The 13,165-nt window shown below is 53.3% G+C and overlaps 1 protein-coding gene across 5 annotated transcripts in view; it reads left to right on the top strand.

Annotated features, from left to right (window-relative positions):
* BCAP31 (B cell receptor associated protein 31) overlaps window positions 1-12,953 on the top strand; it is a 30,071-nt gene extending 17,118 nt beyond the window's left edge. For all 5 annotated transcript variants that reach the window (XM_054578144.1, XM_054578141.1, XM_054578143.1 and 2 more), the window contains 4 exons: window positions 9,484-9,619; window positions 10,504-10,612; window positions 11,386-11,486; window positions 12,563-12,953. In XM_054578144.1, the coding sequence (XP_054434119.1) occupies window positions 9,484-9,619; window positions 10,504-10,612; window positions 11,386-11,486; window positions 12,563-12,601 (385 nt within the window). In that variant the 3' untranslated portion in view covers window positions 12,602-12,953. The remainder of the gene's footprint in view (window positions 1-9,483; window positions 9,620-10,503; window positions 10,613-11,385; window positions 11,487-12,562) is intronic.
* Window positions 12,954-13,165: the final 212 nt, after the last annotated feature.

Here is a 13,165-nt window from a genome sequence, read left to right as displayed (position 1 = left end):
CATCTCGTAGCACACAGCCTTTGGAGGAAGATGAGGTTTTACATAAATAAGAAAGGAGCCCTGGTTGGTGTGGCTCAGTAGATTGAGTGCTGGCCTGCGAACCAAAGGGTCGCTGGTTTGATTTCCCAGTTGGGGCACAGGTTTGGGTTGCAGGCCAGGTCCCCAGTTGGTAGTGCACGAGAGGCAACCACACATTGATGTTTCTTTCCCTCTCTTTCTCCCTCTCTTCCCCTCTCTCTAGTAATAAATAAATAAAAAAGAAAAGAAGTCCTCTGAAATGCTACCACAACCACTGCTGGCTTATATACCTTCGCTATATATCATTCCAGACTTTTTTATGCCTAATAGCAGCCACCATTTGTTAAGTATTCTATGTACTAGGCACGTATTAATCTTTACAATAGCCTGTGAAGAAGAAACTGAGGTTCAGAGATGTTCAGGAGCCTCTCTGACTTCTCAGAGCTAGTCACCACAGAGCTGAGAACTCAGACTTCAGATGGAACTGTGGCACCAGGCTACTTTCCCTACAGATTCCACAGACTTCTTAAAAACTAGGTCAAGCCCTGGCCAGGTCTTTCAGTTGGTTGGAGCATCATCCTGTACTCCAAAAGGCGGCAGAGCCTATCCCTGATCGGGGTGCATATGGTAGGCAACTGATCAATGTTTCTCCCCCCCCCCATTCTCTCTCTTTCTCCAGTTCTGTCTCTCTGAAATCCATAAACATATCCTCGGGTAAGGAAAACAAACGAACAAACAAACAAACTGGGTCAAGCTGTAACTGCCATGTGGGAACTTGCATTTTCCACTGAGTTTATCATGAACATTGTTCTGGGACAACTGATCTGTCTCTCCAGCATTCTTATGGCCTAATTCCCCACTAGCCAACACCAAGCCCACTTTCCTGATTTTCCTGATACCAGAAATAGTGGAAAACCCCTTTCAATTGTCATTTTGTGTGTGCCTCAGCCAGGCCAGGTTCTGTGGGCCTCCTGATCCTGTTCTAAGTGTCTGTATCTCCCTTGCTGTCACTTTTTTGTTTGTGTTTGCACATGTCTAACTGGCAGGCATTGACTAGGTACTAAATGTCCATAGGTACTAGCTAAGTTGGGAAGGGAGGCAGAGCAGGGCGCATGGGTCAGGAGAGGCCAGAGACAGGCTAGAGGGTTTTGAAGGAGTTTGTACTCACCCTGCATGTGGTAGAGTGCTGTGTTTTTCCAGGGATGCTGCGCTATGGTCAGGGTTGTATGTTCATATTTGGCAACAGCGCATAGGATGGAGTGGAGCAGTCTGGGAGCCGGGAGACCAAGTTAGGGGTCACTGGAGTGAGAGGTGCTGGCAGCTTGAACCAGGGTGTGGTAGCATGGGTTGAGAGTGGGGAACAGGTTTGAGAGGTTTGATGAGAGATAGAGGAGGAGCTAGCAGGGACACCAAGCCTCTAAGGCTGACGTGGTGCTGATTCTGCTGTGGGCATCTGCAGAGTCGCGGCTGTGGCAGAAGCCAGAGGACCACCTGCATGTGTGCATGCACAGGAGGCGGGGGGAGGGGGGAGGGAGGGAGGGAGTGGGCAAGGAGCCAGCAAGACCCATCAGAAGGAATGAGAAAACCAGGGTGGAGGAAGGGAAAGTCAGTAGGATGGTGTACTGTCAGCCCAGAAGCCCAGGGGTGCTCTGACCTTCCTTCTGTCTTACCACATGGGATTCCTTGCTCCTGTGTTTGTTTGTTTTTTTAATTGTGGCAAAATACACTTAACATCAAATTGACCATCTGAACCGTTTCTAAATGTATAGATCAGTAGTGTTGAGTCTGTGCACGCTTTGTACAGCCAACCCCCAGGACCCAATTCATCTTGTAATACTGAAACTGCCTTTGTTCCACAGCCTAGGTATCTTTCTCCCCAAGTGCTTCTTCCTCAGTGTCCTGGGAACCACTGCCATGGTGGGGCTTCCTGCTGCCAGCTTTGTTCCCTTAGTCAAGTGACCTTTCTGTCATGTCAAACTGATTCTACCACCCCCTGCTTCTAGTGCCTTCATAGCATCTTTGGTACCTAGGCATGACACTCGGATCCTTTAGGACATGATCACTGCCTGCAGCCCTCCACAACCCCTGCTTTAGCCTCTCCATGTCTGAGCTTTGTTGGCAGGAATCCCAGGGGGCTAGTGAAGACATACATGTAGGCCCCTGGGGGATACAAATGCTGCATGATGAGAGTGGGCTTTGGAATTGGGCCTGGGTTGCCATCGTGGGTCTGTTACTGGCTAGCTGTGTGACTTTGGGTAAGTCACTTACCTTCTCTGAGCCTTTTCTCTTACATGTAGAACAGGAATGAGGCTACTTCTCTCAGGCGATTAGTGTAAGGATCAAGGTGACTCAGGTCATGGTGGCAACATCATGCCTGGCACTTGGGGAGTATTTAATAAGTGGTAGCTTTTATCAGTGTCACCCCAAGTAGTTACAGAATCTTGTGGGGTTTTTCCCACTGGGGTAGTAGACTACGCCAGCCTGAGGAGGGAATGAATGGAAGAGAAAGCCTGGTCTTAGCTTTCAGGGCTCTTATATTCTGGTCTGGGCCTGGAGTGGTGGCAGAGTAGAGTGGTACAGAGAAGACAGGTGCTGCAGCACAAGCAGAAGGTAGGGAGAAGGGTGTCCCCAGGCAGAGGCCAAACAAGAGTTGGAGACATTAAAAAAAGGGAAAAAAAGCAAAAACAGTTGGAAGCAGGCAAGCTGAGATGTCCTTGCAGCCCTGGGCATCCAGTTGGATGGTGCTATGGGATTGTCAGCCAAGGGCCGGCTGCTTCCTCAGTTGATGTAAGAAACATGTAAAGGCAGAATAGAATGGTTCCCCCTTGAACATCACCTGTCTTCAGCAATAAATGTTGCCTAGCCAGTCTTGTTTTATCTGTCCGCATCTCCCACTGTCCCCTGGCTCTGGATTATTTTCAATCAAATCCCAGGTATGTTTACAGATAAAATAATATTTTGGTTTATCGCTTTGAAAAGAGCTAGCACCTCACAAGAACTTTACAGTAACTCCTTAATAGCATAAACTCATTAGTGCCTGCTCACATTTCCCTGATTGCCTTGCAGGGTTTTGTTTTTGTTCTTTACAATTATTTGTTTAAATTGGTATCTAGGTAAGGTAATTAAGGTATTCCTTAAATCCCAGGGATTTATTTGGAGGAACACTGGTGTAGAAGGCTAGGCAGAGGGACTTCTGGCCTGCAGTTCCACTTGATCCATCCATCTGCTGACTGCCGCTATTTTCTAAGATACAAGGGTAATAGCAGTTCAGGCGTAGGCATTGGTCAGAGCCTTTTTGATAAGTCCACTGACTTCTAGTCCCCACCAAGCCAAACTCACCCCATCTACAGCAGTGCTCCAGTGTCCTGTGGGTGCTGGGCTTAGGAGGGGCACAGATGAAGGGTATTTGCATTAAAGTAGGAGGGGTTCTTCCCTATGAAGAATCCAAGAAGGACCATCTGACATATGTCAGAATGAGCACTGGCTTCTTTTAAAAATACAAATTGCCTGCTCAGCTATTTGTTTCGGGCCAAAGAAGTCTCTTCCTCACACTAAGAACAGTGAATTACCTTTGGGGCTGGGTGCCAAGCAAGCAGGAGTTCCTCCTTCCTGATTTCAGGTTCATCAAAAGCCTACCCTTCTAGGAAGGCCCCTTGCTCTGAGAGCCTGAGGACTCCAGCCTCTGAGGCACAAAGGGAGAGAGTGGGAGAGTGCAGAGCAGGGTTCGGGATGGGAAAGGACCAGCAGGTTCCTCCAGACCCATCACTGCAAGATGGAAACCCTCTCACTGTGAGGAGTGTGGCTTGTCTAACTGAGGAGCTAGATTCAGTGGCCTTCATATTGGACAGCATAGCTGAAGCCACCTCTTACCCTTTACTTCGTTCTCCACCCCCAGGCTCTGAGTGCAGTGTCTCCTGCTGGAGGCCCTGCCTTATTTCCTTTGGACTCAAGGGTCGTGCTGGTCACACCCAGGGGTGATAGCCCCCTCACTGCCACTGCCTTCAGAATTGCTTCTTCCATAGCCAGGTGGGCTAACAGCATGTTTTAGTTGGAGTCAGCTAGTATCGGAGTGTTTTTGCCCAGGTTGTCTGACCTCCTTCAACTGCTCTCTGCCCCCTAGTTTACACAAAATCCATCAGCCTGTCAAGAAGGCACACTACAAAAACTCCACAAACACAGCTTGCTCCTGTCCATTGGCTGTCTTCAGCTCAAGAGGGTGGAGGACAGGCAGAGGCTGGGAAGAATGGCTGCATGCCCCTGCCCTGTCCCCCTCTAGCTAGCTGGCTTTGCTGTCCTCAGGGTGGCCAAGAGCCACCTGGGTCTTTAGCTGGAGTTGGCACAGGGGCATTTCCCCATCCTCATTTTCTACAACCTCTGCTCCAGGGCTAAGAAGAAGGCTGAAAGGAGTATGCTGAGATGCGTACTTCAGCAGCTCTAAGGGAAGGTTGTCCTTGGACCTTCTCGAGTTCCACTATGTTGCCTCGTTATTTTCATCACCCTAGGATTTTCAGGGTGAGAGTTTCCTGGAGCGGCTTCTGCCCTGTGATTACAGTTCTATGCCCAAAGCCTTCCCTGGGGCATCACCTGGCTTTTGGTTCTTGCCAGGGCAGCGTCCTGTGTTTTCCTGGGCAACTGGGGCAGGTTCACCCAGAATCCACCCGCCTTGGGGAGCCCCACCTGAGGCAGGGCTGTAGTCATCCTGGAGAGTCAACAGGTGGTGCTGTGACACCAGCTTCCCACTTGCACAGGGACTGCAGGGTGAAGGGGAGTTGCCTGCCTTACCTGTGCTGTGGTGGGGTCTCGAGGACTGAATGACCCAAGTCACATGAGGGAGTGGCACCTAGGAGATGCCTGGAAAATACTAAGTGGGCAGGATCAGCAACAGGGGTGGGGATCCACCAAAACCATAGAATATTCCATTTAGGTCTTGGAAGGATCTTCCCCCTTGCTCTTGTCTCATTTCCTGTTAAGCCCACAGGAGGGAGACAGGATTGGTGCAAAGGACATATAAAGCACGTCTCCCCCACTTGATATGGTAGGCCCGGTTTCCCTAGTGTCCATATAGACGTTGGCTTTATCTTGGTTTCTCTTATTTATCAACCTTTTATAAAAGCATGAGAGCCCCACTCAGTATCCAGAAACCTCGAAAAACATCTTACCAAGAAACCTGTGTTACATTCAGGTCTTTGGGGGTATTTGTCTGCCAAGGACACATCTGTATTCTCTCAAGGTTCATGTGCTGGCTTCTTCCTCCATCACTGGGTATGTTTAACCCGGAACCTGGGCCCTTCTGTCAGCCCTGTACCTTTGAAAAATCCCTTTGGCTCCTGAGTTCTCTCTGACCTGTCGCCCAGAAATGCTAGCTAACAGCAGTGACCTGCATGACAGTATTTGGGTGGTAAAGCTGAGAACTATGGAAGCTAACTAGCAGGAGAGGGATAAGCAGTACCTGATCTTTTTCTCTAGGCTGACATCTCCTGGGCTGTGGAGACTTTTAAGAGTCTGAAGCTCAACACCTTCCATCGGGGGCCTGGTGGAGACTCAGCTCTGAGGGGACCCACAAGGACTCACTGATGTGTTTGGGAGGGACTTGGAGGTAGAGGGTCACAGACGATGTGTCAGAGCTGGATCTTTTTTTTTTTTTTTAAATCAAGGTGCTCCCTTTTTATTTTTAAATTTATTTAAATTTATTGATTTTTAGAGAGAGAGAGAGGAAAGGAAGGAAAGAGAAACATGGGTTTCTTGTTCTACTTACTTATGCATTCACTGGTTGCCTCTTATATGTGCCCTGAGCAGAGGTTACACCTCCAACCTTGGTGTATCAGGATGATGTTCTAACCACTGGAACTACCTGGTCAGGGTTGCAGAGCTGGATCTTGATGGGCAAATATAGGGCAGGCGCAAGAGTGTGGGGCTTAGTGTGTGAGGGGCCCTGAGAGTTGTAGAAGGCCAATTCCTGGGCAGGTCTAGTTGGCCTGCTAGGGAGTACTGTTCTTGGCTTAGCTTGGGGCCCTGTGGGAATACTTTGTGGACTCTATCCAGGGCACTGGGTTCTGCCCCTGGCTGTGCTGATGAATTCTTCCCTGAGTGCCTTCTCAGCTACCACTGCAGTCACAAGCCTGGCTTGCTCATCCACGTGGGTCTGACTTGGTGTCTTCCTGCTGTTGTTTTCTGTCACCCTGTTGCTGCACTGGCAGGCTCCGGGTCCTCTGTCCCCGCTCAGTGCAGATGGGTTTGGGAAGAGCCAGGGCTCCCTGCCCTGAGGTGCAGGCTCACACACCTGAGAGTGGGAAGGTTATCTCCGGGGCTTTGGGGGATCGTTCTAGAGATCAAAGGTGCAGTCCCTGGCCTGAAGGCACTGGTAGCTGGGCAGCCAGACAAGGAACAAATGATGCAGAGAGATAGGGAGAACAAGCGAGAACAGTGCAGCCAGATGGGAGTCCCACTGGGTGGTCAGGAGAGGCATTTTGAGGGCAGGTAGCGATTGAGGGTTGAGCTGAGTCAAGTCCAGTCAAGTTATCAAGAGTTTGAAAACAGAAAGGGAAGAGCCACTGCAGACCGGAGGGCTGATTGCAGTGGCACAGAGACAAGAGGAGTGCACCCCCCACGTGTTCCAAGAAGCGCCAGTGGCTTGGTGTTACTAGAGCAGAGAGCTGTGTGCCAGCCATAGGCCAAAGGCTAAGGACAGGTGCTGGAGGGATGGGAGCAGAGGGATGACAGGATCAGATTGTCTTGGGGGAAGGTTACTCTGGCTACCCTCAGGGCATGGATCACAAAGTGGTCTAGTCCAGTAGAGAGGCCAGTTGGTAGCTGTTTAAACCAGGACAGGAGTGAAGGCCCTCCCTATTGCTGATGGGGATGGCATGGATAGAACTAGATGAGGGATCGGGCCTAAGGTAGGGTGCAGGTCTGAGAGCTTGGGAGGGGCAGGGGTAGTCCAGTCCTCATGGACAGGCTGCATTGGGCATGTCTTGCGGACACTCAGCAGCCACAGTCTAGTAGGCAGTTGGGCATAAGGGCCTGGGCTGAGATAAACCCTGTCAGGGAAGCGATTGGCAGGCTGCTAGGGCTGCTTGAATCAAGGGCAGGGGGAGATTCTGCAAGGGAGACTTGTTGGTTGCTCCGAGTGCTGCAGAGTGAGCGCACCTCCAGGCCTCCAGGGCACTCCTTGGGTTGGGCAGCTGTGGTGCTGGTGAGACTGCTAGCGGCTTGGCCAGACTGTGGCCTAGGTTGGCATAGGTTTAGGAATGGAGGGAGGAGGAGAGGGGGAGTGGCTTGGGTTGGCAGGAGGGAGAGCAGTGAGGAGTGAGGTTCCTAGGGGGAAGAATTACCCAGAAACTTCCTGGGCCAGGTTGGAGGAACAGGTCTAACAGGAAGGGAGGGAGAGGACGTGGATGGCACAAAAGATGGCACGAAACACACATGGGGGCTGGGGGAGGCACCTGCCCTGCACTGAGGGGGAGACCCTAAGGGCTGCAGGCTAAAGTGGGGGTGGGGGACGGGCTAGCAGGCTGAGGCTTCCGGCGGCTCTGGACGGCTCTTGTGCTGGGTTCTCTGTGTGTTTGCCCAGGCTTCTGTTGGCAACAGTGGTGCTTCATAGCTGGGGATGGGCTTGGAGGGCACCAAAGAGAGGTGGGCCCCTGCTGTCCTTCTGCTGTCATCACTGCCACCACCACCCTGGGCCCCACCTCCCTGGGTAACTAGGGTGACACCCGTGGTCACACACAACACTGCTGGAGTTCTGCCCGAGTCAGCTGCCTGCCCAGCTTTGCTTGGGGGGGGGCATACTAAGGGAAAGTGTCACCCTTGGGCTTACCTCTCCAGCTTTGCTTGCTGGGTCCACCAGGTGGCACACGTGCCCTGCCCCCTCCTTGCTCCAGCTCGGGATTGGCTCGAGCACTCTGTGCTGGGAGATTGGGGCTTAGTCAGACTTGTCTTTCTTTTTGGGCCCCTCCAATGACTTACACTGCCTCTCTGAGTCATGTACATTGCTTCTCTCTGGCTTCTGGGGTACCTGGGAGCTCCCTCTGCCTCCAGGGCTCCAGTCCAGTGGGGAGCAGGCTGGTGGGCAGTCAGGGGCTGAGACAGGGAAACCTGAGCCCTGGGCCACGAGGTCCCAGCTGCTAATTTTAGAGAGCACATGTCACTGGAAACTCTCCCTTCCTGCCAGGAACCAGCGGTCTGGATCTCCCAGTACTGCCAGGGGCCCCTAGAACCTGTTCCCAAACCAGGAAGCACAGTGGGCATCTCATGTCTCATGGAGCCTGCTCCCCGCTAAGTGCTTGTATCTGACAGGGGTTCTGCCAGGGCCCAGGCTGCTCTGGCATGTCCAGGTCCTGGCCTGGAAAGTGCTAGGTTCTGTGCCCTCTGGCCTGGGTGTCCTGTCAGCAAGAGCTTGCCTTGTTTGCTTTCCTTTTCCCTCCGGTTCTCTGAGCAGCAGGTATCCATGAGAACCCATGAAGGCTGGCTGGTGGGGGCCAGAGACGATGACTTGGCCTGGGAATGGGCTTGGACAAAGCAGAATCTTTCCCTCCTCCCCAAAGCTCCTGCACATACCATCACTTGCTCTAAGCTATGGCTCATCTGGGTTCCTGCCCCAGGTGTGGGAAAAGTCATCCTGTCCATCCCCACTCCTTGGTTTTGACCGTTTGAGGGTGACTTCAGGAAGTGGAGAGGCATGTGCCCCGGCTGCCACCTGATTGCCTCTCATGGCTGGTCTGGCCATGATGCTTTGTTTCTGTCCCCCTAGCCCCAGAGGATCTCAGTGTGGCAATGTTATCTAACAGATGTGTTCTGGCGGCTGCCTGCAGAACGTGTTTGGGAAGGGAGTGGAGAGAGGAGTCATTTCCATCTCTGTTGGCCTGGGAGCAGGTCCCTGGAAATTTAGAACATGTCATTGTTCTCAGCTCAGCTCTTGGGGTCAGACAGACAGAAGTGGGCCATTCCAGCCACATCCATTTCTGGCTCTTGACCAGTTGCTTCAGTCTGTTGAGCCTCAGTTTCCTCTCTGTGAACACAAGGTAGGTATGACGATTTGGCTGGCATTTTGGAAGCACTCCCAGGTACTAGCTGCTTTTGTTTATGAGGGTGAGCCTGGCCTCCCAGCGAGGAAAGTGGCACTGCCCTGGCTTCTCTGCACCTTCAGGTTCTGACCTGAAAAACATCAGGTTCTGGCCCTCGAGCTGCAGCTCACCCAGCCTTGGTGTCCTGTCAATGCTCCTGCTTCCTGTGCCTGCCGTTTGGGGGCAGTGTTAATCATTGTGGTGCAGAGGACAGCTCCTGGTTCACCTTTCCCTTCATGTTGCCAGATTCAGGCCTCTGGTGTCTCGCTTGGCTGCCCTGGCAATCCAAGAGGGCAAGTCTAGGCTGGAGGCAGGCATGGGCGGGAACAACCAAGAGAAATTCATGTCAGCCATTTTTCCCTTTTTCTTTTGCTCACCTCTCCCTTTTTGTAAACAACCACAGCCTACTTAGACGCCTGGTGACTCTCATCTCCCAGCAGGCCACACTGCTGGCCTCCAATGAAGCCTTTAAAAAGCAGGCAGAGAGTGCTAGTGAGGCGGCCAAGAAGTACATGGAAGAGAATGCCGAGCTGAAGAAGGTGAGTTCTGCCTGCCTGACTGCACCATGTGACATTCTTTATGGGCCACAGTGGACAGTATAAGCCTATCAGTGACGTTGTGGTTGTTGGAAAAGCTGAGAAATTGGGTGGACAGGCAAAAGGGCAATTTTCAGTGGGGGCATGTACAGGAGGGGACTGGGGGACTGGAGAGGGGGTGCTGTTGCTGCTCTCTCACCTCTAACTGCTATGTTTAGGCCAGATTCTTTTCTGATAAAACTGACTCCCTAGTGAGCTGAGCCTTATGCTATGACCCACGGGCAAGTTAGCACAGAATAACATTGCTATCAGCTGGGGGCAAGGCAGGGCTGGGGTGTGGCCAGTCCTAGAAGGCCTGTGAGAAGAGGTGAGGTGTGAGCCAAGCTGGGAAGGAGACTGATAGGCTTGGATTCTGAGGCAGGATAGTGTTGGACGAGCTGGGGCGAGTTTGGGGCTCCTTGGCCAGAGTGAGCTGTGGAGCTTGGGGGAAGGAAGGAGGAGCATTGGTTCCTTGGGAGTGACTGGCAACAGTCCTCACATGACAGCAAATTGAGTCATTGGATAGACTGGTAAACTCTGAGGAGCTGCTGAGAAAAGGAGGCAGGGCTGGGGGCCAGGGTGGGCAGGGCGTGTAGGGCGTGTGGCCTGTGAGCTACAACAGGTGGCCCCGCTGGCTCTGGCCTTTGCTTAGTGGCTGGGGAAAAGCAGTGGCCCAATTCCTTGCTGACATTTTTGAAGGGGGCAAGTGCCCAGGCAGCTTGAGGAATCACAGCTCAGTGGGAAGGACGGCGCTGGAGTGCCTCCCTTCCTCCCTCCCTGCCCCCTGCTCCCTCCTTCCCTGCCCTCTCTTCCCTCCCAAGTAACCAGACCCTTGGCACTCTTCCTAGGAAGCTGCAAGCGGGGTGACTGCCAAGGAGGTGAAGTTGGAGTTAGCGAACAGTGACTTGGAGGCCGATCTGCAAAAGCTGAAGGATGAGCTGGCCATCACCAAGCAAAGTGAGCATTGTCCTCAGGTGTCCCCTGGGCCCCAGAAGTCTGGAGCTCCTCTGGTGGCTGCCACCGCCCTTGTGCCAGAGTATTAATGACAAACATGCGGGCTTAGGAGTTGGGTGAAAACAAACAAATGGCACCCTGCTCATCCAGCTCAGACAGCTCGTGGGGCTCAGTGTTTAGCAGTGCACGTGGGGTCCCTCTGAGGAGGGCCCTGGGGATCCCGAGGCTTGCAGACTAATTCTAGAGTATCTCACCTAGTGCCAGGCGTGGGGTGTGGGCATCGTTGTCACCAGGGGCTTGTGAGTAGGGAAGGAAAGAGCTCAGGAGGCTACATGAGAGCTGGTTGAGATGTTCCCAAAAACCCCACTGCGAGTTCCCAGACGCTCCCTTCCTGAAAGCCTCTCCCCACATACCTCTCCTGTTCTCAGTTTCCAGGCTGAGAGTGCACTCCCTGCTTTTTGCTCTCATCCCCATATTCTCCGAATGTTTGTCCCATGCCGTCACACTTTGCGAAATCACCTCTTCCAAAAACCACTTGGGGTACCCTCATTAAAGGGGCTGGGGCATCCTTGGTGTTTTCCCACTTCCCCCAGCTTTGTTGCCCAACTTCCCCATTTGGGGGGTTCTCAAGGCAGCCGGCCGAGGAACTCTCTGGAGAGGAGTGGTCTAGACCTCACTGGGGACAGATTCCTATTTGGTGTCAACAGCAAGCGGGGTTTTTCTCCCTAATCCCCATGTCTTCATTTTCCTTTCCTTGTCACTTGCCTTATCCCCAGAACTAGAGAAAGCTGAAAATGAGACTCTGGCCATGCGGAAGCAGTCCGAGGGCCTGACCAAGGAGTATGACCGCCTGTTGAAGGAGCACACGAAACTGCAGGTCAGCATGCCATGTCCTGCTCTGTTGGATGGGCGGCCCCTCTTACCCTGCCTGTTTGTCCGTATGCGCTGCGGAGGCCGCTGCCCTCCTGCTGTAGGCTCTTCAAGAGGCACTCCGGTAGGGGGGCTGCTCCCTCTCTCCCTCCCCCTTTCTCCATTGCTGCTAAGTCTGGGCCCAGCAGCCAGAACCCTTTCTTGGGCAGGAGGGGTGTGGCCTGGCAGATGGCAGCCACTTGCTAAGGTGGTCTTGGCAGTGGGGTGGGCCTCATGCCCATCATCAGTGCCCTTGAGAGGAGCTCTTTCCTTTATGTGACCCCAACCCCCAGTCCATGGTGTGGGGCTGCTGACTCCAGTCCAAGTCCACTGAAGGGGCCTCCTCATGAACTAGACAGAGGCACACAGGGGATGCTGCAGGACTAGCTGCTGGCCTTCCCTCTGTAGGGGCTACAGGGTGATGTGGGGGCAAAAAGCTTGGGGCATTGCAGCTCCCCTTGCCCCAGCAGGTGCTAGACGTTGCCATTACCTATGCCCCCAGGCCTGGTCTGAGTCCTCAGACTAGGTGCATCTGGAAGCTCAGGTGGCCTGGAAATTGGGCATGAGGGCCACGTCAACACTCCTAAGTTCTGATAGCTTGCCTCCGCACTTGGCAGCCCAAGTTTGGGCACCACAGTAGTCGTAGAGGGACGGCCCAGCCCCTAAAGGGGACCAGCAGCCTCAGTGTAGGGCAGGATTGCTGATGGGAGCTACGAAAGGTGTGCAGAGTTGGGAAGAGCCTGACCTAGGAGTTGGAAGGGACTGGAAAGTCGAGATTGCTGTGGGCATGGGGGCAGGGGTAGGGTGGGGCCTAAGATGGGATGTTGGTTTGGGGTCAGCTGGCATTAGGGTTGAGGCCTTCAGTGGTGTGAGGCTACTCCCACCCTTGTAGGCCTTTGGGCACTGTTGAGGGGGTCCTGTGTTCACCTAGATACCTGTTGTTTGGGGAAAACCAGTGCCATGCTTGACGTCGGGGGTGGAGGGGCTAGAGGGTGAGAGGGAGGAGTGTGTCACACCAGTGCTTTGATTTTTGTCCCTTTTTAGGCGGAGATAGATGGTCCCACGGACAAGAAGGAGGAGTGAGGGCCCCTCCTTCCCGCCTGTGGCAGTGGCTGGGCCCAAGCTCGCTGTTTCCTGAGAGCCAGGCCTCCCTCAGCCCGTGCAGCCCCCTCACACTGCTTATAGTTCCTTGTTCTCCCAGCACCCCACAGGGGACCAGATTCCCACCCGCTCAGGATGAGCTTGCTGCTTGTCTGGCCGATGAGGCGCAAGGCGGGCACCTGGGACCCTGGCAGTGGGGCTTGCTTCCCACTGGATTGAGCCCCTTTTTCTGTTTTTCATTGATGTTTGGGGTTCCAAGGCCCCTTTTCTCTGGTCCTGCAGGAGGGTGGGTGGAGCAGGCAGAGTAGAGTTTCTCTTGGCAATAAAGGTTGTTATGATGTCTCTGTGGTGCATGTGTATAACTAAGGCTATGAGGAGGCCTCTTTCTCCCGCTACCTGGAGTGATGGCTCTGACAGAGACCCCCAGTCTTTGCCCTTCCAGGTACTCTCTTCCACTTGGCTCTAATCCTTAAAGGCTCTGCATCCCAGGCTAGGTCCAGGCTCATACTTGACCTCTCTGCCCCTCCGCCTCCTGATCCCCAGGCC

Source organism: Pteronotus mesoamericanus, unplaced genomic scaffold, assembly GCF_021234165.1.
Source record: "Pteronotus mesoamericanus isolate MK-2021 breed Mesoamerican mustached bat unplaced genomic scaffold, CSHL_Meso_final contig_493, whole genome shotgun sequence".
NCBI lineage: Eukaryota > Metazoa > Chordata > Mammalia > Chiroptera > Mormoopidae > Pteronotus > Pteronotus mesoamericanus.
This window is presented reverse-complemented; position numbering and strand designations above follow the sequence as displayed.